This window comes from Periophthalmus magnuspinnatus, chromosome 14 (assembly GCF_009829125.3).
Source record: "Periophthalmus magnuspinnatus isolate fPerMag1 chromosome 14, fPerMag1.2.pri, whole genome shotgun sequence".
NCBI lineage: Eukaryota > Metazoa > Chordata > Actinopteri > Gobiiformes > Gobiidae > Periophthalmus > Periophthalmus magnuspinnatus.
Genome location: NC_047139.1, coordinates 28,094,778 through 28,122,777, shown reverse-complemented (window position 1 = coordinate 28,122,777; position 28,000 = coordinate 28,094,778). Strand labels below are relative to the sequence as shown.

Sequence of the window (28,000 nt, the reverse complement as noted above, 5' to 3'; positions counted from 1 at the left end):
TCTCTCCAGAGAGGGCTGGCTCACCCGTCTCCTTCTCCACTCTCTCCTCCCTTCTCTGTCTCTCTCCAAGCCCAATGCGCACTCTATCCAAACTCCACAAAGCAACAGGCGAGAGGAGCGCGGCTGAAGCGAGGACGCCCCGAGCGCTCACACACAAAACCAGGCAAAAGCAGGAGACAGCGTCCAGACAAAGATGGCAGAGGGTTTTATTTTACCCACGGACCACTTGGGCACGCAGGGAAAGTGATTTGTCTTTTTTGGTGAGAAATTTCGTGGGAGGACTTGTGTTTTTCCGCCGTATGAGACGTCAAACTTGTGCTTGGGATCTCAAAGCAGACACAACTCTTTTGGATGTCCCGGGAGTTGGTGGCGGGCAGTGAAAGGATGCCAGGATGCCCTCAGTGATCCCGGTCCATCTGCTGGTCCTGTGGCTGAGCGTTCACAGGCTGGTGTGGTGCACAGAGCGCGCCTCGGCCCGGGAGCGCTTCAAGGTGGTCATCGCTCCTCTGGTGTGCAAGCGGATCTGTCTCAAAGGACAGTGTCAGGATACGTGCGAGCAGGGCAATAACACCACGTTAATAGCGGAGAACGGACAGGGGGCGGACACGCTCATTGGACAGGGCTTCAGGGTTGGTGAGTGCCACTGCTGCAGCAATGGTTTGATTTAGTGAGGCCTCCACCATCATATGAATAATAACTGAACAATGTGACCTCTGGCTACACCTCTATTGCACTCAACGTTTCTTACTCTGAAAAAATACATGATTGGGCCTGTTTGTCTTTTTTATCTTAATTGATATGCTCAGGCCAATTAGAGATATTGGCGCTTGACAATCATTCCTTCTCTTATGCTAAAATAGGCCACAGTTCTCTCTTAGGCTTATCGGAGCCCAGCTGTTATTCCCTAAAAAGCAATATAAAGATAGAATTCCGACTTTTAAAAAAATCTACACCTCAGCACAGTAACTCCATGCTGAAGGACTATTAGTCTGTGAGGCAGACTTTATACTTTCACAAATTGGCTACTAGTGGTGTCTTACAGTATTGCAGCCAACAAAAAACTGTAAAAGGTATTTTGTTTGGTATTTTTTTCTTTTGGTTAAAAAGCCTTCATACAAAAATTCAAATGTGTAATTAGTTTAGCTGAATTTGATTACATTTTATATTCAAATTTGTCCCAGAATTTTGATATATCCCTGCTATGGTGGCACAAATATTTCAAATTACTTGCTTATATTTGTCAAAAACAAACAAGCTTTTATTCTAGCTGAAGATTAATCATATTAATGTTTTTAAATACCAAAAACGTCTTTAGTGTTGCATTCTCAGTCAATACAATAGCCTCTAGACGGTCTCCTTTCATGTACTTTATGTTTGCCTACTGGCAATACTTCTGTTGTAAAGAGTGTAGCAGTCTAGACAACTACAAAAGCACATTAGGCAATTAATGGATCACTTTAACTTTATAGATGATAAATCTGCTGTCATGCTACAAAGTGATGGGGCAATAGACATTTCAAAAACTGTCAGCTGAATTAATTGATTACTTATTACAGAGACATATGTTCCAATAAAAATATTGCCAATACTAATGGAATGTTTACTGCTGTTTTAACTTCTTGAACCTGGTCTGAGAGAGTATTAATAGTCAAAGACAAACTTTAGACATGTGTTAGTGAAGCAAACGCCACCAAAAGTAGTAAATAAAGTGACATTTCCTGGTTTCCCTAGTGTCTTTAAGACCAATTTAAATGGGTGGGTGGAAGCTCCTGTGCCTCAGTGGAAAATGCTATCCTATATTACACTTTAATTAGTGCAGCATGGCCCATTACATGCGTATAAATGTACTCTCTTATGTATACCTCTCCTGCCTGCGTCTGGTTGGCATGAGCTGCTGCTGTATCAGATCAGCTGTGGTGAGAACCGGAGCCACACAGTCTGCATCAGACCGGGCCACAATGGGTCCAACTGATGCACTTTTTCCTCTACATCACTCTATTAGGACTGGAAGCTTAGAAATCACACAACCAAAGTACACGCACATGCATTAACAATCACAAGGTTAAGGCAAAGCGAACACACTGACTAAACTTTAATCAGTCTAATTGAGTAGGTGGTGAGGTGTGGATGTTTGTTATATTTGGAGAGAAATGCTCATATTTGTTCTAAAAGATTCATTATTGTGTAAAAGGTTTGTCACTAATCTAGAAAAAAAAAGTTTTAAGCACCCAAGAAAGTATGTGCAAAAGTAGAACAAATGTGACATTTGCCTGCATAATTATTAGTGACTTCTGATCCTATCAATGGGAACCTTGTCAAGAGAAAAATACATTTTTTTAGTATTAATTAAAAATAATAATAAATTCAGTCACTAGAAAGTGCTTTTTTTCCCCCTAAAATGCATATTGGAGCTGCTTTGCACCCTTGTTGTATGAGTATAATATTGACTATATCAAATGCACCTTCACTCTCTCTATCTCTGGCATATTTTGGCTTGAATCATCATGTTGCTGGATATTTTGTTCAGGTTTTTAAAATTCTTATTAACCATCTGTTCAGGAAAGCCTTACACATGTCTTGGGGTTTTTGGTTTTCAATGAGGAAGCTTTAGCATTTACACATCGAGAGTCTGATATGAATTTGTGCTGCTGTAGGAGCCAAAATGGAAGCCAGGCAGTGAACATAAATCAGTGTGGAGTTGTTGACTGGAAGTTGTGTGTCCTTGTCCCTGATGATGGTTAATGCAGTTTGCCCGCCCCAATAGTATTGTGTGCGTGCGTCTTTGGATGATAAACAAACAGGATGTAATCAAGTGTTATAGAGCCACTGCTTTTTGGAGCCAAGTGACTTCCCCCATGACACCGTGTGAAGTTAGATATTTGGCTGGCCACCAGCTCAGCTCTCCCTCACTGCCCTCATTTCTCTGCTCTGCGTCATGTTTTGGAGTGTTGGTGTCAAATAAGTCAGAAGAGACATAGTGAATTCCTCAAATACCTCAATTCTGCTTTCCATTTGGTGTGCATACATTGTGGAAGTATTTTACAGTCACCTGTCTCTAACTCTTTGCTGTCTGCACAAATCGAAAAAGGCGTGGTAATATGGGCCACCCGACAGAGGCACCAGGAGAGTGGAGGTAGGAAGATCGTGCTTCTCCAAGAGGCCTGGAATGTAGGGCGGACAAGTGGAAATTTCTCTCTCCCGTGTTAAAACGGCCGTGGCTATAGCAGCAACAATATGAAGACTTTTCCATATTTGTGTGGTTGTGACATCAGCCAAGTGAAGCCAAAACTGGGCAAACTCAACCAGTTTAATTTCACAGTGAGCAGACCTGGGACAGCCTTCAAAACATGGCGTAGAGAAGGAGTGGATTTTTATGGTCACTAAATTTCAGTCAAGATCTATGCCGACAGTTTTATTATCGCTCATGCATCAGAATCTGTATCTCATTATTATATGCACTTTATATTGCTCTCAAATTAAATACAAATAAAATGTAAAAAAAAGGTTTTATTATCTAGACCTAATAATTTGCAGTTGTTTGCAACTGGTAAACTACCTCAGCCTATTTTCATCACTACTGTTTGGAGAAGTCTAAATTTATCCAAAAAGATTTATGTGAAATAATGACACAAGACTGAAAGGAATTTGGTTTACTGGTAGGGAATTATTATATCATTATACTCCGTCTATGATGCATAGTCATAAAGACTGATCTGATAGAAGGACAGTAATGCATGTTACAACTTTTTAGGTGGCTAGTATTGCAGCAATGCTCTCTCACGCTTTTAAACATTGTTTTTGGTTAGTACATGCTGTTTGCTTGTTCATTAGAGCCACTTACTCTCCAGTAAAGACATGTTGCATGAGGCAGACTGGTGGTTTATTAACATCCAGGTCTAAGCCAGTGTCCCCTTTACCTGAGCCTGTGTGGTGTGGCTAACACTGAGCTCATTGTCAAACACAGACATTGAGATTATACAATCTGTCTTCTGCCAATGAACGTAGCAGTTAGAGCCATTACCACTTCATTTATTATACAGGGCAAGAGCACACTCAAAAGCATAATGTAGTGTGTCTGACTATTCATTATATCAAACACACAAATGACACACAACAATCCCAGTGTTCGTCTATGGTAGATTTGCCAGATTAGCAAACTGTTATTGGCAATAACAAACTAAATAAACTAAATACATTACATGCACTGTAGTGCCTCGCTCAAATCAGGGATGTTCTTAATCATGGTTATATTCATTGAGTTAGAATTGCATTGCCGGGGTGAGTATTTTGGGCCCATCTTACAAAGCTTCCTTCTTTATTTATTAATTTAGCTTCTTAATTACTAAAGCAAACCAGCCAAGTTGGATTTGGTCCTGGTTTTCCACTGGATGCTCTAGTTTTAGGACCTTGTTGCTGGATCAGACTCTTTGGGTTATCTGGATAATCACTTAACAAACTAACAATTTGGAAGAAGGTATTTGTTCCTTTGCCAAAAGTACCTCAACAACCACTTAAATTGAAATTGTCCAAGGAATGTGGAAATGCATTTGGAGATTCCCCTTCAAGAAAAAGACAAAAGATATACTATCCTTAAATGTGTTGTTGCTTTTTTTTTTTTTTTTTTATTTGATGAAAAAAGTCTTTGAGAACGAGAAGTGTATTCTTGTAAGATAATTTATGTGATTTGCATTTTTTTTTCTGCCGGATGTGGAGGAGAGCAATGATGTTTTTCAGATCAAAGCTGTGATTATCTCCATGTGTTTGGTTGTCAAAATATCTCTTAGCCAAGATATTTTTTCAGCTCTTCAAAGCATTATGTAAAGTGTCTCTTTGTATCTGCTTTAGACATCCTCTTTGTAGAATGAAACAACTTATATTTTAGTTCTTAGTATGTTGCTCTGGTATGATGGATAGAGGCTACCCTGTTTTTAAGTTTCGTGTCCCATTTGTCTTATGACCTCATTTTCCATAAACTAAAATGCTATATCTTATCATGCACACTATTGTTTTAGCAGACTTAGGAATAGTATTGCAAAGGAAATAACTTCATTGCTGCCAACTCCAAGCTCCCTAAAATGGGCATCAAGAGAATTGTTTCGGACTATTTTAAGAGTTCTCATGGTCTGTATTTAGCTGTGAATACTTGACAGTTAAGAGTTTGAGGTTTGCTATGGTTGTGCATTGGTCTGTCAAAGGTCCACTGTCGTCTGAATTTGCAGTGCATATGACGGGTTCTCATGTTTTTTAAATTATTATTATTATTATTTTGGTTGGTGGGATACACCTAGGGCTGGGCAATTTAGTTGAAGATACTTTTCTCTCATTTTGATCCATCAATTTTTTTTTTTGTTAGATTTTATTGTTTCTTTTAAAAACATATACTATAAAATGGATTTCTGACTCTCGACCTCTAATGCCCACACCTTGTAGCCAGTTTGTGAGGAAAAGTTGTAAAGAATTTAATGGAAGTAGCTAAGTAGTCCTAAAGAGTAATCCCTCCATCTATGTCATCTACAAGGGACGCAGTTTTCTGCCATTTTAAACGTTCAATTAGTAAAATAAAGATGCCATCATATTTATTCTGCAAATAATAGCTATTGTGTAAATAGGCAAACTTTGGCTCTTGTTTACTTTATGGTTGCTTGGTAACAGTTTGGACAGTTTACTTCTACATGTCCCATCTGTCACCTCTGTCCCATCAGTAAGTAAAAGTATAAACTTGTCAAAATAGGGTAAACTAGGTATGCTTATGAGAAAAATCTTAAATATAATCACGTTAAGTAATCTAACCTGACAAATCAGCTAATGTTATGTTTGTAAGGTTGTTTTTGTAGTTCAAAGATGCCCGCTTTCTCTGTCATATTATAAACTTCACCAAAATTGACAAGCTAGGGTAAACAAGACAAGATTATTAGAAAAATAACTAAATAAAAGTAAAAATAAATAAATAAAAGTAGAATTATGTTAGTTACGTTTTAGTCCAATCTGTAGTGTAACCTGTCAGTTTAAAACAAATCGTCTAATGTTTGTCGGGTTGTTTTTGCAGTTCAAAGCTGCCCACGGTTCTTCCTCTGACTCTCCTTTTACACTGAAGCCAAGACTCTGGAAAAGGCGGTCTGACGCCGGCAACCCCAAACCCTGGGCACTCCGTGTGTCGCCACAGTTTGGATGAGGCTCAGAGATGAGTGCTAGGCATGGATCCCAAACGCAAACAACACCAAAGGGAGGGAGAAATAAGAATGTCATATTGAAATTTATTATGTGTGTCAAGCCATATCTGTGACTTTCAGCAAAGGATTATGGGGTAATATTTATGGATGCAGATTCTGTCGCCTCTGCCTGTCTATTTCTGCATGATGAAGACCTTGTGGTTATTTAAGGGGCTGCCATTTGGTCAGTATTGCTTTTGACATGAGGGAGGGAAAAAAACAAAATTGAAATCTAACCACAGATGTTGCTTAAATCTTTTCATCATCCAATAATAAACTGCACATTTGTACCTCAGCATTCATTCTACATGTTTACCAATGCTGAAGTCCTATCTCATCTTTTACATATCCAACCTTTTTTACATACCTGCCTGGTAATGTGTGCTAATAAAAGGTTTATGTGACCGCAGCAATCAAATAATTCAGTGGAAAATTTCAAAAACTCCTCTGTTGACTGGTCTGTAAAAGTCTCATAAAGCCATATTTAGTTTTTGCACAACAAGTCAGGGTGAAAAGTGCAACTCCATTTTTATCCTTTTCTTCCATAAATTCAGTCCCAAAATCTCATCACGTATGACAAGAAAGGCACTTTGAGCTGCGAAGAAAACAAAGTATCAATTAGAGGTGACTTCGGGGACGTCACAAGGGACCGTGTGTGTGTGTTTTTTTGGTGCGCACCCTGCTCAAACAAACAGCCTTCTTTGCCATCTTTGACACTCTCCTCCCAGTTGCTCAGTGAGGGGGGAGCAGTTATTTAAAGCTGTACAGAGGAATGCAAGCGGCCCGGGACTTCAGCCTCTCCGAAGCTGCAGCGATTAGCCAGGGTACACACAACAACATAGTGTCCTGGGCCAAACTGTGGAACCCTATCTGTACCTTAGGTTATGGTTCTCAAACTGCGGCGCAGTCCTTCTATTGGTAGTTATGGATCGGACGATAAGCAAAAATATGCTTAATTGTGATATAAAGGGAAGACATTAATCATTTGTAGTACATTTTGTGGAACCATGATAATTGTCAACAAAGATATTGACACTCTGATTTCCCCCTCTCTCACTCCCTAAGTCACTCCCCTTTAGAGTGACATCACAACACAATCAGCGCGCATCCCACTAATCAAACTACCGCACAGTGCATCAGGTTTGTGAAGTTGCTATGTTTTGTATACCTATGGAGAATTGATGCGTGGATGACATGGATGACGTAGGTGCGTGGGCTGAGCATTGCACATTTCGGCCAGGAAGACATTGCTAGAATACTCAAACATGCATGAGTGACGTCTAAATCTTCTTCAAGCATGTTTTTGATGAGGGAACCACATAACATGGTAGAAAGCAGTTTTTTGCATAATACCTCGTTTAAGTAATTGGGTTGAGATTTGATTTAGTTACAATTTTACAACTTTTTAGACCACGGGTAGTCCACCTGAAGAGCTATTCTAGGTATGGCTGTGTATAATGGGTCCTAAGTGTGTTTTTTCTGGTTAAGTTCTTGTTGATAATGTAGGCTAAATCTATTAAGAGGTTTATTCCTGATTTCCTGTTTAGTCTGGGTTAAATTCAGGGATAGTCCCAGCATTTACCTGGTTTGTTCCTGATTCAGTTGTTCTGTATTAAATTCACTATTTGCTTATGCCAGGTTCTGTCCAGATTTGGGGTCATTTTAGTCAATGGATACTTATAAACCTAGCATAAACATGTACAGTAAGCGTTAGAGACCTTGCCATTACCTGTGGGGCAGCTGACATAATCTTGGATGCAGCGTTGTCAGCACTCCTGAACACCTTCCTGCCGCTCCCCTCATCCCCTCAGCTCAGACAATCATTACATGACATCATGCGTTGCTCAGCCAAGATCCTGTCTCAAACTCTTCTTTTCCACACACGGGGCAGCCAAAGGGGAGTGACACAAGGCTATAGCACACTGGATACATGCCCACCCAAGAGCCATGGAAACCACAGCATATTTCCATGACATGTGAGAAATGCATTGTGTAACGAAGAACTATTGTATTTAGTTTAAGATAATTGCAAACTTTTTTTAGACTTGAGGGATGAAAGGTACTCTTCATCCTGGCCTGTTTTACATCAAGACTAAACAACAGTGAGGACTTTGCTGCCAAAGGTTTAGACCTCAGGCGTCCTTTCCCACAGAATTAGGGCAGTAAAACTTACAAACAAAAGATTTAGCAAATTACCAATTACCATTTTAGTTGGCTGCCAGATTTAGCCTATAGGGTCTTATCATCTTATCACACAAGCCACAGTGTGACTACCACGCTACCACAATTTGATCAAATTTAGATATAATAAGCCATAAAATGTGTGACCAAATTTGTATATGTTACATGTATATTTTCAGATAAATAACAACAAATCTAATATGGTACAACAAATGTTTTTTGTTTGCTGTAAGGTTTCCATCATTTCTTTTTGGAAGGACGTTATGCTGTGGCCAGTGTTTTTGTTAAGCAAAGTCTTGGACGGTCACATTCAAATGAAACCCAACAGGAGTTACACCAAATACTTTACAGTTCGTGTACAAAGTAAGTAAAAACAACGGAACAAAAATAACTTTAGTTGGAAAAGTACTTTGTGAAGTAAATACCAAGAAGTAGGCCTGTGCCATTTCCAGCAGAAGAGTTTTATGACTTGGTTGAGGAAAGATGAATGAATTTATTTTGGCTGGTGCTCAAACTTGTGTTGTTTTTGTCTCATTAAAAAGTATTTCCTGTTGCATTACTCATTCCAAGAACATTATTTTGCATGTTTTGGCGACTGGCTCTGAACTACTGTACTACTTGGTTTTAAAGTATAATTCTATCTTTTATAAATATTTTAATGTGTCAAAACATTTTAGTCAAATCTGAAAATATCATGCCCAATTGCCTGCTCTATATATAGTCTGTGTGTACTGTAAAAAGGTCCACCTGTGACTTCATAGTACATTTCTCCACTGTAGTGTCTCTGGTGTGTAAGTGCAGCTGTAGTATCTGTGTGTGCACATACTGAGACCCTGCTGCCTCACTGTACTGGACCAGACATACAGGGCACCACCACTGTGTGTTTGTTTAAGACTAGACTTTCTCTCAGCCTTTATGAAGTTTGTAGGTTCGACTCTGCGTTTGCCAAAGCCCGTGATTATGTCATTTATTCCCTGTGTCTGGTTGAGCTGCTGCAGTCTGACCCACTTCATTCGCGTCCTCCCTGCGCCCTGTGGGATGCGGTCTCATAGTGCCAGTCCATGGCTGGCTTTTTTAGGGATGCGGTTTCCTGTTTTGGAGTTTGATGGCAGAGGGAAGCACGTCATACAGTGATATGCGTTTCACTATTTTTCTATTTTTGACGCCTTGTGGTGAATCATCTCTCAGAAGATTGACTGTTCTGTTACCCAAGATTTTGTTACTCACGTGCACGCAAGAAAACTTATAAAGATAATACATTTAAATTCAATCAAAGAAAAAAATATAATTTTGCTTTCAAGTTTCTCTTATGTTATTTCTATAGATTAGATTAGTCCAAACCAACCTACTCTGTTTATTTATAAAGCATTCAGTTTATTCTGGGCTAGGCTGACTGAAGCATCATAGCATATTCACTCACATGACACATTAATACAAGGCGAGTGAAGTGTCGTGCCTAATGACACAACGGTAGTATGAGCAGAAAGTATTCCTCTGACCTTGTGCTGTGCTGTAACCGCTGAGGCTATACACAACATACACCTTATAGACAAAAAAGATACATTTAGATTTGATTGTGATGAGTTGTTGTGTTTTGCCCCTTACTCACCACAGGCAGATACTGGTTGTTATGATTGTCTTGATGCATGTACTAGTCCATATAGGTCAATATAACACTGTCCAGTGATGATGCACAAGGATTGCTCTGTATTAGATTAAGTAAAAAAATCGGGATAATACATAACAATAGGACTAAAAGGTAAAGCATAGCTCTTTGGCTCAACGAGACACATACAGTCAGCATATTTGCAATTACATTTGGCTCAGGCCGTTAAAATAAAACCAATTCAAAAGCTTCTTGAAAGACAAAGGCTGCTCATGGTTCAGCTTCTGTGTGCGGGCAGCCCTGATTCACTGTGACTCAACACACACAGCTTTACTTGGTGTCTGCTGTGTGGCTTTTTGTTATTGTAATAAAACAAGTGAGCAGTGAGAGTGGGGGAGTTCATAAGAGGCAGTAAAATCAGTCTGGTTACATGATGTCTTCAGCGGGACGGGGATCTTTTGAAGTGCGGTTTGTTGAGCTGTAATTTGTTGCCTTTGTGCCGAGAGGGCGCGGCTATGACTGTGTAGGGAGGGGGCTCCAGACAGACAGTGAGAGAGTGGGTGGTCAAAGGGCAAGAAAAGGCCAACACGCATCTCTTTGTCTCTTCTATAATGTTCTCATGTTATGTACTGTATATTTTTATTTATTCAGTTTAATAAGAAAAAGACATTCCCAGGTTTACACTAGACAAATTACAGTTCTGATTTATAGTATTTTAGCGAAAATGATGACATAAAAAATACTATTGTGTTACATCAGAAGTGATAGAAATAACTTAGCAGTGTGAATGAAAATACATAACTTTTTATACGTTTTAGTTCTTTTTTTTAAATCCAAATGTAATCAGTGTTTGGAGTACTGTATTAAGTATTGCTAATCTCTGACTCACTCTCTGTATCATTTTGAGAAATAATCCTTCGAGTCATTTTTTTTCCAAGTCTGAGTCACGCTCAAATCCAGCCCATTTATGCAAGTTTATAACTGCTTAATTAGTTGGTTTTACTGGGAACAAACATAGAACTTAAGACCATAATGTACTTGTTTATAAAAGGGAGACCCGCAGAAGTCTGCCATATAGGGGCTTGAGCGTCTAAAAATGTTTTATTACTTCACTTAGACTGTATATGTTACATTACTATTATTGCATGACACTATATCTGCCTCTGTTCTTTTTGCACAGTGCTTTATTTGGTTTCAATTATAAAAGCCATACCCTGTTAGATGAGACTGATTGAGCTTACATGGCTTTATAAAAATGTACCATATGTTTTCCTAAAGACCCTGGGAATCAAGACAATCTTACCAGGAAATCACATTCATTTTATACTGTAAATACTTTCACATGGACCTTCCTGGCTACTGAAATATTTTTATCCTCCCCATTCGTATATTTTGTTAATAGTTGCTGTCAATCTTTTGTCAACTCTGCTTGTGTGCTGGAGCATGGGAAAATTATACGCTTCCTGAGTTGGAATGTACCTGCGAGCGGACTTTCATTTTTTAAACATCATGACAGCTCAAGAAGATAAGGCTAACATTGCTTGATTCTAGTTTGTACTTGTGAATAATGCCACTCTATTTTACAACCTACTTCCAATTATGTTTTAATAGGGGAGGTAAATTACTGGTTAACAACTTCACAAAGTCTGACTTCTGGGGCTCACATTCATTTAAAACTCTAAATGCCTTTTAGCTTTCTTTGATTGGTAATAATACAGTACTTCTCTCTGGAATGCATCAGATTGTGGTAAGGTATCCCTGGTGTTGTTAAGATGGCTTCTTCTGAGATATATTCCGTTCTCATTTGCTGTATTTTTGCATATTTGTCCAGCTTTTGATGCTCTTGATTTTTTCCAATCATTTTTTTGCCATGGTTTGGATTCGATCTAGTCTTAGTTTAGTCCTGGTGAAACATTGTCCTTGTTTAACACAGTGTTGTCCTGGTTTGGTTCTTATGTAGTCCAATCTGACTTTTAACTGTTGTTTCGTTCAGTCTCACTTTTGACCTGGTTTAGTCCATGTGTAGCCCTGGTTTTCCACTTGCCCTGGCATAAACCTAATGTCTCAAAGTAAGTGTAAATGCAGACATTTTCTGAAAATTTTAACTTAAGCCAAGATAAATGAGGTGTGGCGCAGTTCAATTTTCAAGTTCCATAAACACACAATATATGTCTTTAATGAACTCTGAGGCCTAACTTAAAGGGGAACTCCTCTTTGAATTTAAAGCTCTCTGCTCTTTGTAATGCTGCTGCCTGGACCACAGTGAGACCCCGCCTCCGTTTAATAAGCTGCTCCAGCACACACCCACTCTCACCAGTGTCAGATCTGCAGAAGACATTAGCACAAGCAGAGCCAAATATGAGGCACGGGGAGAGGTGTTTCACTCCAAAATGTGTTCAGAAAGGCTCTTGTTTTGTAATACTGTAGACTGATGAAAAAGCACTGGGAGAGTTAGGACAATCACATAAAGTATGCATTTAAGTTATGTGCTGGCTCCAGTCAGTGATCTACAGTAGATCAACACAAAAGTCACGTTATCCTTCTAAAGTGTTATTGGTAAAACTGTATAATGAGTACACGTTAATTAGCCTTAACAAAACATGAAGAAAGCATTGTTGACAAATGGCTCATTAATAGTTTATTAAGAATGACTAAGGATTAGTAACTAATCCTGAGTAAGGGCTTAGTTTTATGTTATAGTTATTAAGCCTGAATGTTTCTGTAAACTGATTGCCCATTATGCATTAGGTCTTTATTCATGCTTTTTATTCTTAGGTGTATTTATTATAAAGTGTTACAACTTTATCCAAAATCCACATTACAGTTTGAGTTTTACTGGTGATTATCCAAGTTAGGAAAGTTATGCAGAAGTATAAAGTACTCCCAAAATGAAGTTGCTAACCAGTTCCCCCTAATTGTGACACTTAAATAGAAAAAGTACTAGCTGTCCCAAAATGAATATTTCTAGATGAATATAAATGACACATTTAGTTGTAGTTTTTGGCAGAAAGCTTTGTCTATAATGTGTTCCAATTTTGCAACTTTATCATTTTACACGCACAGTTGGATCCCATATGCCTGTTTTTTCAATGACCCTGTGTCCAGGTCTGTGGATGTTTTAACAGCTGTAAGAGCAGCCTGAAATCTGTTAAACCATTATGACATCAGTTATTGATTGTGCCTGTGTCTGCACTTCACATTATGCAGAAAAACTATGCAACAAATAAATGTGTACAGGAGTGAGGTGCATTTCATTAAGACATATGCTGTTCAAGATATTTACTATTAAATTATAACATACATCACAGTTTTGCATTTTGTTCAGTGTAAACCGCAATATTGATCTAAAAAAAGCTTAATATTGACTTTGACTTAGGGTTTATAACAGCAGAGCCTCTTCATAGTGGTATTTCACTGTATAGCATTTATTTTATCATACATTTATGACCCAAAGTCTGCAATTTAAAAATAATTACAAATAAGAGCTGAGGAGTGTAAGGAGGTAGGGGGTTCTCTGCTGATATAGCCTCAAAACCTTTACCTGAAAATAGGCATTTGTTCCTTTGCTGACCCCCTGTGGCTGCCATCAATTTTTATTGGACTTCAAAACAATTCTTCAAACAAGCTAAACAAGAAAACTGTCCGCATTTTTTTTTTCCTGAAATAATTTTACATTTTGTTGTTGTTTGTTTCTTGTTTATTGTGACTGCATGTACAACGTAAGAGCCAAATGCAATGACACTTGCATTACTTGGGATTGGGAATAGTTTTAGCTTTGCTCCTGTTTCACACCACTTAAAAGGTCTCATTCACACGAACCTCCCCTTTGTCATCTGAGAACTTTACCCAAAAGAAACAAAATCACACTTTCTTTCTTCTTCCTTGTGTTTATTGGCTCATTAATGTGGTCGTAACCCTCTGCAACCAGACGTTTCCGAGTGAGCCTCTGTGGGTTTAGAGATTGTGTAATCACGTTTTCAAGTGTTTTCCCTCCGCTCTGTGTCTGGAGTTTGGTCTTGTCTGGCTTTATATTTGGCCTACAGTGGATGGTGACCAGTGGAAATGGGAGCTGTTATGTCATAGAGGAAGTCTGAGCAGTTTGCGTGGGCCGTACTTTGGTTTTGGGACTATTTTCTCTCAAAGCCTCAGTCTAAATCTACATGTCGGTACCTGCTGCAGTTGTAGTGTTTTTGAACTGGTACATGGCGCATTTTGAAGGAGGGGAGGAAATGATTGTGATATGTGATATGGCTGTTACTTACAGCAATATTGATCTAATTGTGAATATTTGATTCTACATTTTGACATAATCATTTTTATGCACCTGCCTTAATGTATTAGTAAAACTCTTACAAACTTTATAAGACAAAACCAAGGTTCATTTAGACTGAATAAGGAAACGTATTAATACAATACATCTGTTTTTTCTTTTAAATTAGTATATTTTTGTCCAGTGGAGGATCTGGGTGGTACTGTGATGTAGTATTTAGTTGTATAGATTATTGATGCTTTAGTAAATATTGTCATATCAATACTTTTGTGATATATCGTCCCTAGTTAGTAGCATCCCCATTCCGTATGAGTCATTTAAAAGTGCGCACTCTATCTTCTTTCTGGTTCTCTGCTGTTTACTATGAGTAAGGACGTCCCTGCTGTGATTACCGTGATGTAGTGTCCAATTATGATTCAGCCCAGACACATTGGCCATTCATAATTATTTCCATGTGTCCCTCTCTTGGCTCAGCAGCCCAAAGTGGAGCCTCTCTTCACTTAGTCTCTTCTGCTCTGACACAGAGTTTTGGCATTTAACGAAGATGTGACTACTGTTGTCACAAGACTAAGATTATAATTTTCAACACATGATAATAGTAATTTCTTTAATGTTACCACGTGGTCTGATGAGAGTTCTAATATAGATCAAGACCAATCATAAAACTATCCAGGAAAGGACCAACTTTGTCCTATTTATGTGACTTTTCCCCATATCAATACTTTAGTTATATAAGTTTTTGATAGTTTTGATACAAGTTTCAGTATCTGGATATTGATTATTTGACAACCCCATTTGACTTGTTTTATCACACAGTATTGCTATCTGTACTTAGGTAATTTTTTTTTAGAAAACTGAAAATATCTGGATGTTGACTACAGAGTGAGTTTTATGCTGCTCTCAGTTTTGATATAGTAGCAATTGTGGAATTAGTAGTTATAGATGTAGATGACAGATATTTTGATTTTATTCTAATCCTAAAGTACATTTTTCCAGTACCAAAATCATCCCTAACATTCATGTAATTCACAGGAACACTATTTCATCTAAAATAAGAACACTGAATTCAAACACAAATTTTAATTTGATCTCCTTTTGAGCTATTTTAATCCACAAGTTGTGAAAATCGTTATGCTTTGACAAATTGATCCAAAACGTTATGTGTGTGTGACTGCACCCATTCAAATGCGGCATAGAGCATAGATCATAATGCATTGTATTACTCTTCTTGTGATCTACCTTTTCCCACAGCTCCCAAACCTTTTCCATATGTTGCATGAGGCCATAACACAGCTCGATGACTTTACCTGCTCCAGAGCTGCAGGGACCTGTTAGTCTGTCAGCCTGGTGAAACTTTCTCACTGCAGCAGTTCAAAGTGAATATTTAAGGCCGTCGGCTCACGCCACAAAGACTGTCTGCCTTTATACTGTGCATGTTACACACTAAATCATCGGTTATATAAGAGTCTGCACAGGAAATCATGGCAACATAAAGCAGCCTGCCTCTTTATATACACTTGAAATCTAAAAGTGGAACATAACTGGGATTCATTGAAAAATAATGATGTGTTTGCTAGTTGTACCTGTGACTTAACAGTGCTCATCAAGAAAATAAAATTAAAATAGCATTTGTATTTCAAAATGAACTGTCCAAACTAAATAGGATTACACCAAATGCTTAGTGACATGTTTGGGACCTCCTGACTGAAACGATGTTATAGCTGGTCATAATGTTTTCTGTTTTTACAAATGAACTCTTAACATGGTTCCACAATAATGAGATGGGCTAATGTGTGTTATTGTCCTTACTTCTTGATGGGCATTTAGTTTTTCCCTGATCGGTTTGCCTCTCTCTCCTCTCTACAGTGGTCTGCCCTCTCACTTGTTTGAATGGAGGAGTGTGCGTTTCGAGGAAGCACTGCCTCTGCCCCCCTGGCTTCACGGGACGTCTTTGCCAGTTCCCCCTCCAGCAGACGCACCGTACCCAGGCGGCACGGGGCAACAAGCAGCCGGTCTACCCCACATCACTCAAGCCGGACATTCAGAAACATGGGGAGCAGGCAGTGAATGGGAGGACACAAATGACACAAACACACTCAGTATTCACTCTGCCCATAGCACCAGCCGGACACCCCTCCTCTGAAGGTAGGTCTTTAACATGGACACTTTAGAGTTAATAGTTTTAATATTGTCAATAAATTGGCAACACACATACTGCAATCACTCACTCGCTTTGACTCAGACATTCACATATTATAGACACACTTTAAAGGGGCATTATTTTTTAGAGTTTGCTACCTGCTTGTCTCTGTGAAGGTTATTGTTTAGTCTGGAATGTTCCACAGTATGGCATTAAACATACCTTCAATTACAGGTGGGACCAATTAGCTGGAAACTAAATACATTGAAATGACCCGAGTACCAGTCATTGTAGTACTATAGATCTGCTATTAATAAAAATATGTTAATATAGTAGTATAGTAATGTGCTGTAGTATATATTTTGTATTTAAAGTGAAATAGTAATGAGATTGCTCATTGGGAACAGAATCTATGTAATTGTAAATATGATTTTAGTGCAGATAAATTTGCGGGTTCACCACACACCAGGGACCTCAGTTGTCATACAACCCTTGGACCAGGCAGAGCCCAAACCCCCAGTGAAGACCAGTCCACGAGTCCCACCTTCAAGGCACAAACCGAAGGGGCGATGCTTCCAGGAGACCACACCCAAACAAGCTGTGAGTAAGCACATTTATCAATAAAAATCTGAAAATATCACATCACAACATTTTATTTGTTTTTTTATTCTTTTAGTGCAACAGTACACCACTCCCTGTGTTAACAAATCAGGAGGACTGCTGTGGCACCGTGGGGAACTCATGGGGACAGAACAAGTGTTATCAATGCCCCAAATTACCAAGTAAGTTTTAACCTTATGGGCACTTTGTTGTCATTGAAACACTAGTTCTATTTTTCCTGTATATTTGATTTCCATCTTTATGTAAAATCAGACAGCATTTAATTGGATCATATTATTAGTTTGAGGTACATTGTTCCATAATATAGAACTATATATGTGTTTTGTTTTCTTTTTATGCAGGAAGTGAAATTACAGGTTTAGGCAAACGTATCTAGTAGCAAAGAATTACTTAATCATGACTATATTCTCATCTATCTTTGTTTGTCTTAAAAATTGGCTCAAGGGTATAAAAATACACAGATCAAAGTCAGTGGTGAGATGGGAAACGTGTGAGTGTGAGTGTCTGGGAAGGCAAAAAGGAAGAAATTATGGGAATTACGCACAGACTGAGACAGAGGAGGAGAGTGTGGAAAATAAGCCTCTCCTTAAGTGTGTTCCTCTGAGCCTGCCCAGCTCCACTGTCATCACATTGTTGAAGATTGAATTTCACAAAAATCTTGGCTGTGTGCGTTTTTTTCCACTCGCCTATTCTTCCATCCCTTAGTGGTGATTCAGACAAGGCAGTCTTTGACTAAACCTGATACTGTACGTCTGGTAAGGCTTCAGACAGTTGGCCTCCTGCCCAGAGGGGTTTTGTTAAATTAAAACATTTATAAGTGCCCTTTTTAATGAAAAAGGCAGACATAACTATTGCCCCTCTTTGATTGTGCCTCCAAAAATATTTTGTGGACACAGTCTTCCCACAGTTCTCCAATAAAACTGCTGTGGATGTTTTTCCTACTTTACTACTAGATGCATCAGTTAAGCAGAATATCGTTGAAGAGTATGGCTCTACATGTCCACAAGGTTATAAAAGGTTCAACAGCACTCACTGTCAAGGTAACATCAGCAACACATTGATTAAATGCACACCTTATGGATATTACTTAGACTTATTTTCTTGGTTTCAGACATAAATGAGTGCACGTTACAAGGCGTGTGTCAGAATGGAGACTGTCTGAACACTCTTGGCAGCTTCAAATGTTCATGTAAAACTGGATATGTGTTGGAGAGGAACGTGTGTGTGGGTGAGTATGACCCCGTTTTAAACATCCTATCATTATTATTACTATTATTACTATTAGTAGTAGTAGTAGTAGTATTTTGAGAGGCTTTGACAAGCCTGTAAAGTGCATTAAAAGTGTAAGCCATTATTATTTATTTATTGTTATTATTATTGTTATTATTATTAGTATTAGTATTAGTAGTAGTATTAGTAGTATTAGTAGTAGTAGTAGTAGTAGTAGTAGTAGTAGTAGTAGTAGTAGTAGTAGTAGTAGTAGTAGTAGTAGTAGTAGTAGTAGTAGTAATAGTCGTAGTAATAGTCACAGTAATAGTCACAGTAATAGTCACAGTAACAGTAACAGTGTTGTTGTTTTAATGTCAGAGTCTCCCATGGAGCTGGGCCAGTGTTTCTTGATGGCATCTGAGTCTGGCTGTGAGCATGCTCTGCCTAATCACCTGACACTGAAGATGTGCTGCTGCACTGTGGGTAAAGCCTGGGGCCACAACTGTGAGTGGTGCCCCCAAGAGGGCACAGGTGAGTGCCAATCGGGTACATTAAATATATTTGTGGAAGGGGCAAACTAAATATTTTCAGTAAATCTGTTTTTGTCCAGCGGCTTTCAAAAAGATTTGCCCCGCTGGAAAGGGCTACTTCATCCAAAACGTCAGAGAGACCTTGGTTTATAACATCCCTATTCTTAGGCCTGACAGTGAAGGTGAGTGCTACTGACTGATTATTTTAATGATCCATAAATTTAAACAATGCGAGAGGCTCAATTTAAAATTATTTTCTTGTTTCAGAACATAAATGGATGGTAAGTGATGAGTTTTTGTTCAGAGTATCTTCATGATTTTCTTTACATTTAGATAAATAAAACATTTTCAAACAGGAAACAACTCAGACAGCTCCCACAACCACCAGTACTCCACGAGTTCCTGGTAAATTTAAATGTCAATATACACAAATTACTGTCAATACAGTTTTTAATGACCATTAAATGCCTGTTTTGTTTATGCACAGTTGTTAAACCCACTCCTCAAACCATTGTCAGACTTCCTCCAGGCAACGACCCCTTCGAAACACAAACCAAAGTCTCACGTATGTTTATTTAGATTCTCTGGAAATAATTCTCACATTTGTTATAATGTTGTTACTTTGTTGTTACGTTATTTTCCAAATGACATGTTGACAGGCCTAAAGTGACCTTTCAGTGTGCCTGGATGCTTGTGCACTGGAACGTGATTTGGCCTTAAGGCTAAATTCACATTCTGGGTTTTTTTAATGAGAGTAACTGTTTTGGTATTTAAAGCATTTTATGCAATTTACAGAGCACATGCAGAAAACTATATGCATGAAAACAGTAATTCTCATAATATAGTAATACATTTTTTGCACAGATTATGGATAGTTTTAGTGAGTGTTAGTTTGGGATCCATCTATTAGATGTCAAAATATTTGAAAATATATGTGATGATAGTATAACTATTGTTACCATTATACTGTGAAGGAAATCTGACTATGAATGATTTGTATGATTTGATGTTATTTTCTTAAGTTTTTTATTTTTGTGGAATAACAGCAGTTTTTGTGTTGCTCCTGAAGCAGACACAGACGAGTGCAGGCTGAGCAGGAACATTTGTGGTCATGGAGAGTGTGAGAACAGCCTGAATGGTCACATCTGTCACTGTCACCCGGGCTATCACCTCAACCCTCTGAGAAACATCTGTGAGGGTACGACTACACAACCACATAAGAAATATACTTTGTATTTGTCATACAGGTGCCCTGAAAATATTGCACAGCAAGTGTAATTGTGCAGAGATTACATTAACCCTCTTAGATGAGTGTCATTTAATGTTCTCAAATTTCTCAGGTTTCCATTCATTCCCATTATGTAACTTTTGTTTTGAGGACCATAGGGGTAATTATGGTTGGTAAACTGAGCTGCCACGGTGAATTCAGAGTGCGCTTAAAGTGAACTTTCCCACTTTCAAAATACCCTCAATTTCCTGTCTTATAATCCTCTGCTTACACAAAGCCCTCAAAATACACAGGCAACCAAAACAGCTCTGCTCCAGTCTTTCTGCAGTTTGAAGGCCTCTGCACAGCGACAGTCTAACCCAGTTTGGTTTCTCTATATTACAGTATGAGAGATTTCGTTTAGCTCAATATTTGTGAAATGATGGTAGTAACCGTATGATGGTACTAACACCGACCAGCATATTTTCCTCCAACCAGTAACTTTTTATACACCTGTTCAAATGGTCAGCACAAATTAGGAGATAACCTGCAAATTTAACCTCAGATGGGAAAATGTAGCCTGTAGCATCAAGAAAGGAAATGGCATGGGGCAGAATGCAAAATTGTCAATTACATAATAATTATACAGTCTATGAATCGCATGTAAGCTAAAATAATTAATGGAACTTTGAATGTGTTTTTTGTCCAGATGATAATGAATGTGAGTCTGAACCCTGTGGTCATGGCAGAGGTTACTGTATCAATGTGGAAGGAAGCTACAAATGTCACTGTCGCCAAGGTTACAAACATATGGTGCAGCACGGCCGACTCAAGTGTGTAGGTAAGTGCAGTACATGGCTAGTATGAATAATGTGAATATCTCTAACTGAAACTCCATGTGTCGGATATAATTTATACTTGCCTTTGTGCAGATGTTAATGAGTGTGCCCGACCTGACATCTGTGGACTGGGGGGTCACTGTGTGAACCTGCCTGGGTCTTATAAATGTGAATGTCAAAGTGGCTTTAAGAGCAAGTCCCACCGCCATCCTGCCTGTGAAGGTACTACACTGCACTGATAAAAACATTAATACCATATGAACTAATGTTGAAAACAATTAAACAAATAATAATTATATTATTGCCTCTTTTTCAGATATAAATGAGTGCTTGAATCCAGACACCTGTCCCAACGAACAGTGTGAAAACACCCCAGGATCATACGAGTGTGTGCCCTGTCTGCCGGGACATGAGGCCCAAGGAGGCATTTGTTATGGTCGGTCAAAATCTTCCACATGCACGCATTTTTCACTCATAACATGACTTACGAATCAGTTAGACAATAGCATTAAAATGGGATGAACAAAGTACAAAACATTACTATTATCTGAGTAAAGGAAGATTTTACTCCAACTATAACTATTTCAACAAACTACTGTGACTAGTGCCACTACTTTTATAATTACTACTATTACTACAATAATTACCACCAGTACAGTATTTTTCCAGTTCTGTCTATGAAAACTGTTTGCATTTTGCAACAGAGACACACACACGCACATATAAATGTACATGTCTTGACATAATGTGCTTTTTCAATTTCAGATATAAATGAGTGCCAGAAGCCTGGCATCTGTCCTAATGGCCGGTGTGAAAACCTCCCTGGGACTTACCGCTGTCTGTGTAATGAAGGTTTCCTCCCGTCTGCAGACAGCAAAGGATGCAGTGGTCAGTAAATCAAAACAGATAGAATGAGGATATTTCTAATGATAACATGCAAAACATTTGACTCTGAAACATTTGACATTGCACTTTCTGATTTGATCTTCAGTCTTGTAAATAAATACATTTTATACATTATGTATATGTTTTCCCCTGAACAGATATTAACGAGTGTGAGGATTCGCGGCTCTGTGCCTACGGCCGTTGCATCAACACAGAAGGCTCCTTCCAGTGCCAGTGCTACCCTGGATATCAACGCACACAGGAAGGCAGCCACTGTGAAGGCATGAATATTTCACCCCTTATCAGCTATATCTATTCATAGTGATTGCATCAGTCTATTGCACAAAACGAGATCAGAACTTGGAAATCTCCGTCTGACCTAGTTTGTGGTCGGTGATTTTGTCTTTGTTTTTATTGCATTTCTACAGATATTAACGAGTGTGAGCGACCATCAAACTGTCAGAGGGGACACTGCATAAACAGTATGGGGTCCTATCACTGTGAATGTCCCAAAGGATTCACTCTGGTGGGAGGCAGGAGATGCCAAGGTCAGACACACAATACCTGGTGGATTTTTTTGTTGCATGGACTTTTGCAGTTTGCAGTTCTAAGTCCTGCTAATACTAATGTTTGTATATGCTACAACTAGTAAACAACATAATCAGTTTTGTCAATACCTTCAAGACTACTGTGTATCTGAGTATATACTATATTTAATCTATTCTAGAGCAAAATCAAATATCAGCCACAATTTTGATAAAATAAAGAGTTTTTTTTGAAGGGACACTGTCTCAAAGACGCATAAGAGATCATATTACTTTTATGTATTGATTATCAGCATTCCCACCCTTTTTAACGCTAACATCTACATCAGTCCATAAATTTCCAAGCCATTCAGGCTGTAATATTATGTGCCAAATGCTGAGTAATGTTTGTTGTGTAACGTTTGTTTTAAAAGTGAAAGTTGGTTTATTACTCAGATGGTGTTTGATTTAGGACTCAGAGCTTTGTGTGTAATTTCACTTTCAGACATAGATGAGTGTACAACAGACAGGAGCTTGTGCCAGCCCTTTGGAGTCTGTGAGAACAGACCTGGTTCCTATGTGTGTGTGTGTAATCACGGATACGTCCTGTCAGAGGACAAGCACAGCTGTGAGGGTAAGAGTCTTGGCTTTTACTACTTTATCCCTGAGATTTAACCGCAACTGAGCACCCAAATACAAAATAATCATCTTTCTGACAGATTTTTATGCAAAAGTGGGTAAGTAAAATGCCCATTAACCCTAAAGTCAGTGGTTCAATTTCTCTTGGCACTGGCAGCGCTGACTTCAGTTATGTCAGAATGACACCTAATTTGGCTTGCCCCCAGTCTACAGTCTGCTGGTGTTTGAGTAAATGAGTAAAAGGGGCTCAAATCCCAAATAGATGTTTAGCCATAGCCATATATAAATTGTGATTATATATATATAAAATTAAACTCTTTTAAAAAGCCATTTGTTTTGTTTTAAGGTTCATTAATAACTAACCTTGAATTAAATTTTGGTATTGTCATTGTTTTACCATGGTTAGTCCCTCTAAGGTTCTGCTTTAGTCCCAGATTAGTCCCTGTTTTGTTGCACACTTTTCTGTGATTGCCCTTTTTAGCCATGTGTTCTAAATGTTATATATTCCATAGGGTGAAACATTTGAGGTTTGATTTGTAATATTTGTCTCTTCCTCATGCAGCAGTTCGAGTGGTGATGGATGAGAAGAAGGAGTGCTATCTGAATCTGGATGACACGGTTTTCTGTGACAGTGTTTTGGCCACAAACGTCACCAAACAGGAGTGCTGCTGCTCCATCGGAGTGGGCTGGGGCGACCACTGCGAGATCTATCCCTGTCCTGTGTCTCACTCGGGTAAAATAAAATGAAAGCAAAATTCATCCAACAACACGATGCAAATTCATAGATGAACACACAAAAATGTTTTCCCTGCATTCAAGTTTGAAAAAACAAAACAAAAGCTGACCAAAAGGACCAAAAAAATCTGATCATATTCATTCATGGTTTATTTTCTTTTTCTTCATTCAGCTGAGTTCCACTCTTTATGCCCCAATGGTCAAGGCCTCTACTTTGAAGAGGGACTCCAGTACAGCCTACCCGTCTATCATGGTAAATAAAATTGTATGCTGCATAAAAGGAATTACCAGACACTTGATACAATAACAGCAATAGTCTGCATTTTGTTTTCATTACAGATATTGATGAGTGTGCTCTGTTTGCTGAGGAAATCTGCAAAAAGGGTCGCTGTGAGAACACACTGCCTGGTTACGAGTGCTATTGCCAACAAGGATTTTACTACGACAGCAATCTTCTGGAGTGCATTGGCAAGTGGATATTCAAATATTATGATATAAATACATACACATTATAGTTCTGTTGATTTTGATGTGTTCTTCTTCTTCAGATGTGAATGAATGCCACGATGAGTCGCTCTGTACCAACGGTCACTGTGTCAACACTGATGGATCATTCTTCTGCAAATGCAACCTGCCCTGGACTCCTGATGCCAACAAGAAAAAATGTGTCATTGAAGCAGTAGCAGGTATTTAATTATTTGTACATATTTTTTTATACTTTGGTCCTCAAACTTTCAGAATGTCTAATGCTCAGCTGTGTTGTTGTGGTTTAAGATTTAAATGAATGTCAAGATCCTGCCAACTGTAAGAATGGTCACTGTGTAGACACTCCAGGCTCGTACTATTGCATCTGCTCACCGCCCTGGACCCTGGCCACAGACCGCAACAGCTGTGTAACCCCTGAGGAGCAGGCTGGTGAGAGACCACCACATAGACAGCACTTTGGTTATCGATGACAATTAGGAAGGAAACAGTGTTGGAAAACTGTCTCAGTAACTTCAAGTGAAAGAAAGAAATACTGTAAAAGAACTGCCAAAAAGACAAAAACATTCAGAATTCGTTAGGCCTATATTTTGACTCCTGAAAAACAATGGATGCCCTGTGATTTACAACTGACCGAAACCTATGCAACAAAACAAAGAAACTTTGCTTTTCTCAGTGGAGCTGGTTCCCTAATTTGGTGCAAGACGAGACAATGAACTAGGTTTACACTTTCATTCATTTTCTCTGCAAATAGCCTACAACCATTTGCACAAATCATTGAAGGTACAATTTAACACGTTGGCCATGATGGAAGAAATACTATGATAACCATAGTCTGCTGCATGGATACCATTAAACAGATATTAATCATAGTCATACATTTCCATAATGGATTTGATAAAAGCTTCCTGCAGTATATGGCATGTAGGAGGTTTGCTGTATGTTGAGGCAGCGCCAGATGGAGTCTTAGGCTGGCTCAACCCTAGTCTGTTGTGAGAATCCTCTTCACCTTAGTACCAGGACTTAGAGTTAAAGTGGACATAGAAGCTCAGGTGTTATTGTCTTAGTGTTACCTTTAGCTCAGAGCTGGCCATGCAGATGTGACTGTAACCAGTGTCTGTGGTGCCCTTTGCAGATGTGAATGAGTGCCAGGACCCCTCGTACTGTAAGAATGGGAGGTGTGAGAACACGCCAGGCTCCTTTCACTGTTTTTGTGACCCTCCCTTCACCTTCAGTGCTGCTCAGAAACAGTGCGTCTATGACGGTGGGTAAAATCTGCCGTGTCAGCTCACACTGAGCATGACCAATCAAAATCACCTTGGCTTTTCACAAATAAAAAGCCAGTCCTTTCCAAAATAGTTTTAAGATGTGGCATATGCTGATTTTGTGTTCAGTTACAAAACTCCCACTGCTAGAACACTTTTTGAAAGCAGTTCCAGTTGTAGCTTTGTAGCAAGTTTATTGTGACCAGTTCTATGGATGTTGAAAGAGATGCATTCTAGTCCATTAATGAAAGAAGTATCACTTTTAGCTTTCTGCTAAATAAAAGAGCAACCAAGAGCATGTTTTTCATGGCATATGAAACAATGCTGAAATTGGCCACTTGTACATTTTTTTCAGTGTTCACATATATGTTTCTTACATTTCTTTTCATTACATTTCTTTTTGTGTTTATCTTTTTGAAGTAGATCGCACAGCGGCGCACAAGGATGTGTGTTTCCTTCAGGTGGATGAGGGGCTGATCTGCAGCGAGCCCAGGAATGGCATGGTCACATACTCCGAGTGCTGCTGTCACTATGGCCGTGGTTGGGGTCCCGAGTGCAACACCTGTCCCCAACGACACTCAGGTCAGTGTGCTGCCCTTTGACCTCCTGTCCACTGTTTTCATGTGTCTAATGAGCCTTACTCCCATAGAGATGTTTAACCGCCTATGTGAGATGCATCTGGAAACCGAGTCTGATGGGGAGCAGGACTTTTTGGCAGCTTTTGCTAACTACAACCCAGGTTTGTACCTATAGTTTCTTATTTGTATGGGTAATCCATCTATTGGTATTTATTGAAAGTTATTTTTTTTGTTGTGTTTCCTTAAGGAGACAGTTCTGAGGAGGACTCGGATGAATGCAGTTGTGCAAATGGACGCTGTGTTCGTTCTTATCTTGGCACCATGTGTGAATGTAACTCAGGCTTTAGGCTAGACCACTCCCGCACTCGCTGTATAGGTAAGCTCATGCCTTCTACATAAAGGTACACCACACTATGTAGTATAAAGTGCATCTCAAAAAGATCAATCTTGAGCAAAAGCATGCAATGGACTAACACAGAATCCATGCTACTGCCAACCACAAGAGGTCAGTAGAGTAAAGGATAACTTACTATTTTATCAGCATAAAAATGGCTTTTCTTTCAATATTTCAATATTTCTCAAAAAACTACAAAATATTCTGGGTTCTTGTCTATTTCGTGCCATAGATGGCTGTGCAAATGCATATGGCTCTGTCAACCACTTGGGTTTTATATATATATATATATATATATATATATATATATATATATATATATATATATATATATATATATATATATATATATATATATATATATATATATATATATATATATATAAAGCTTTATTTTATTAAATAACAGTTCTGTACTTTCTTCAAAGTGATCTCCCTGCATGTCCAGAGAGAAATGTAGATCATATCCCAATATAATGCATTTTGTCTAAATAATGACTTACACTGATGCTACTTGTTATTGTAGTCATTTGATTGTGTGAAAAAGATTGTGGCACTGATGTGGATGATCTTTATGAGATACAAAAAGGTCCTAGAGGTATTTGTAAAGAAGCCCACAAATCTAGAAATAATGTATGGGGTAGAGCTGAACACTATATCTAAAAAAAACCCATTGTAAACATATAAACCATATTAAATACCCGTGGTTGGTTCTCTGTCCTTCAGACATTGATGAGTGTGGTGAGCCTGGAGTCCGGCTCAGTCCGTGCAAAAACGCTCGCTGTGTGAACACAGCCGGCTCGTACAAGTGCTACTGCAAACACGGATTTGTGCCCACGCGACGACCCAACATCTGCATTCGCCGAAGGAGCCGATAACCTCCACCAATCATCGACCCAACTCACCCCAATGAGGCAAAAGCTGCACCTGCCTCTTCACAACTGGGACAATTCAATAAGGCCTTCAATCCTTGACGCATGTTACGTCCATCTATACAGACTGAACAGACTGATGACACAATGGTTTGTTGATTTTGTAATTATTGTTTGTTAGTGTTTTTTATTAGTGTTTTTTAAGCTTCAAATATGCACTTTTGTAATTTTCTGTAATTGATCATTCCTATGTTAGCCATGTCTTCACAGTTTTAAAACACAAGACTTACTTTCTTTGTAAGTCTATATTTAATATTACATTCCTGTATCTGTCTACCTTGTAATTTGTTTTGTGTTTTATTTGCAAGTTTCTCGCTAAACTTTGTGTTGTAAAAGATGTACAGTACAGTTGAGCAAGTGCCTTTTGATTATACATTATAATGGGCGAGCTGAAGTTCTTTATGGGTTTGTTAGCTTTAGCCATAAGGTCAAGCACTTAGCAGAGAGAGGACTCCCAAAAATATTTGGTCAAGTAGCTTTTTCTAATCAGTTTGACATCTGTTTCATGATTGTTACATCAAAATATTTACAAAACCAAAGACTTTAAATTAAAAAGAAAGATGTCAAAATAAAATCATGTATGTTTCAATGGCCTTTGTTAATATGAAGCTTTAAGTCATTTGTTGCCTGCCTCACCTCCAACAAGAACAGACAAATTACTTTTTGACAAAAAATTACATACTTCTTTTCCCATTACATCTTGATTAAGCTGTTCATATGGATAGCCATTTGGGGGAGCTCTTTGTCCATTAT

The 28,000-nt window shown here is 38.6% G+C and overlaps 1 protein-coding gene across 4 annotated transcripts; it reads left to right on the top strand.

Annotated features, from left to right (window-relative positions):
- The first annotated feature begins 69 nt into the window (after window positions 1-69).
- On the top strand, window positions 70-27,817 carry ltbp3 (latent transforming growth factor beta binding protein 3). Of its 4 annotated transcripts, none has more exons than XM_055226515.1 (29): window positions 70-633; window positions 16,133-16,411; window positions 16,843-17,006; window positions 17,083-17,188; window positions 17,981-18,067; window positions 18,139-18,255; window positions 18,615-18,767; window positions 18,847-18,948; window positions 19,034-19,047; window positions 19,123-19,171; window positions 19,254-19,331; window positions 19,839-19,964; window positions 20,683-20,814; window positions 20,906-21,034; window positions 21,129-21,248; window positions 21,578-21,700; window positions 21,856-21,978; window positions 22,126-22,245; window positions 22,727-22,855; window positions 23,423-23,593; window positions 23,768-23,848; window positions 23,935-24,063; window positions 24,144-24,281; window positions 24,370-24,510; window positions 25,214-25,342; window positions 25,767-25,925; window positions 25,993-26,082; window positions 26,169-26,297; window positions 27,042-27,817. In XM_055226515.1, the coding sequence occupies exons 1-29, from the start codon at window positions 393-395 to the stop codon at window positions 27,191-27,193; spliced, it is 3,711 nt and encodes a 1,236-aa protein (XP_055082490.1). In that variant the 5' UTR covers window positions 70-392; the 3' UTR covers window positions 27,194-27,817. The 4 variants fall into 4 exon arrangements, with proteins under 4 accessions (XP_055082490.1, XP_033834155.1, XP_033834157.1 ...); XM_033978264.2 differs by having other exon boundaries at window positions 19,836-19,964; XM_033978266.2 differs by lacking the exon at window positions 25,214-25,342 and having other exon boundaries at window positions 19,836-19,964.
- Window positions 27,818-28,000: the final 183 nt, after the last annotated feature.

Coding starts and splice junctions, on each gene's coding strand:
- ltbp3 (XM_033978264.2), top strand. CDS start 393: ATGCCCTCAGTGATCCCGGTCCATCTGCTGGTCCTGTGGCTGAGCGTT. Junction 18,068..18,138: donor CAACAGCACTCACTGTCAAG/GTAACATCAGCA, acceptor TCTTGGTTTCAG/ACATAAATGAGTGCACGTTA. Junction 18,256..18,614: donor GGAGAGGAACGTGTGTGTGG/GTGAGTATGACC, acceptor TTTTAATGTCAG/AGTCTCCCATGGAGCTGGGC.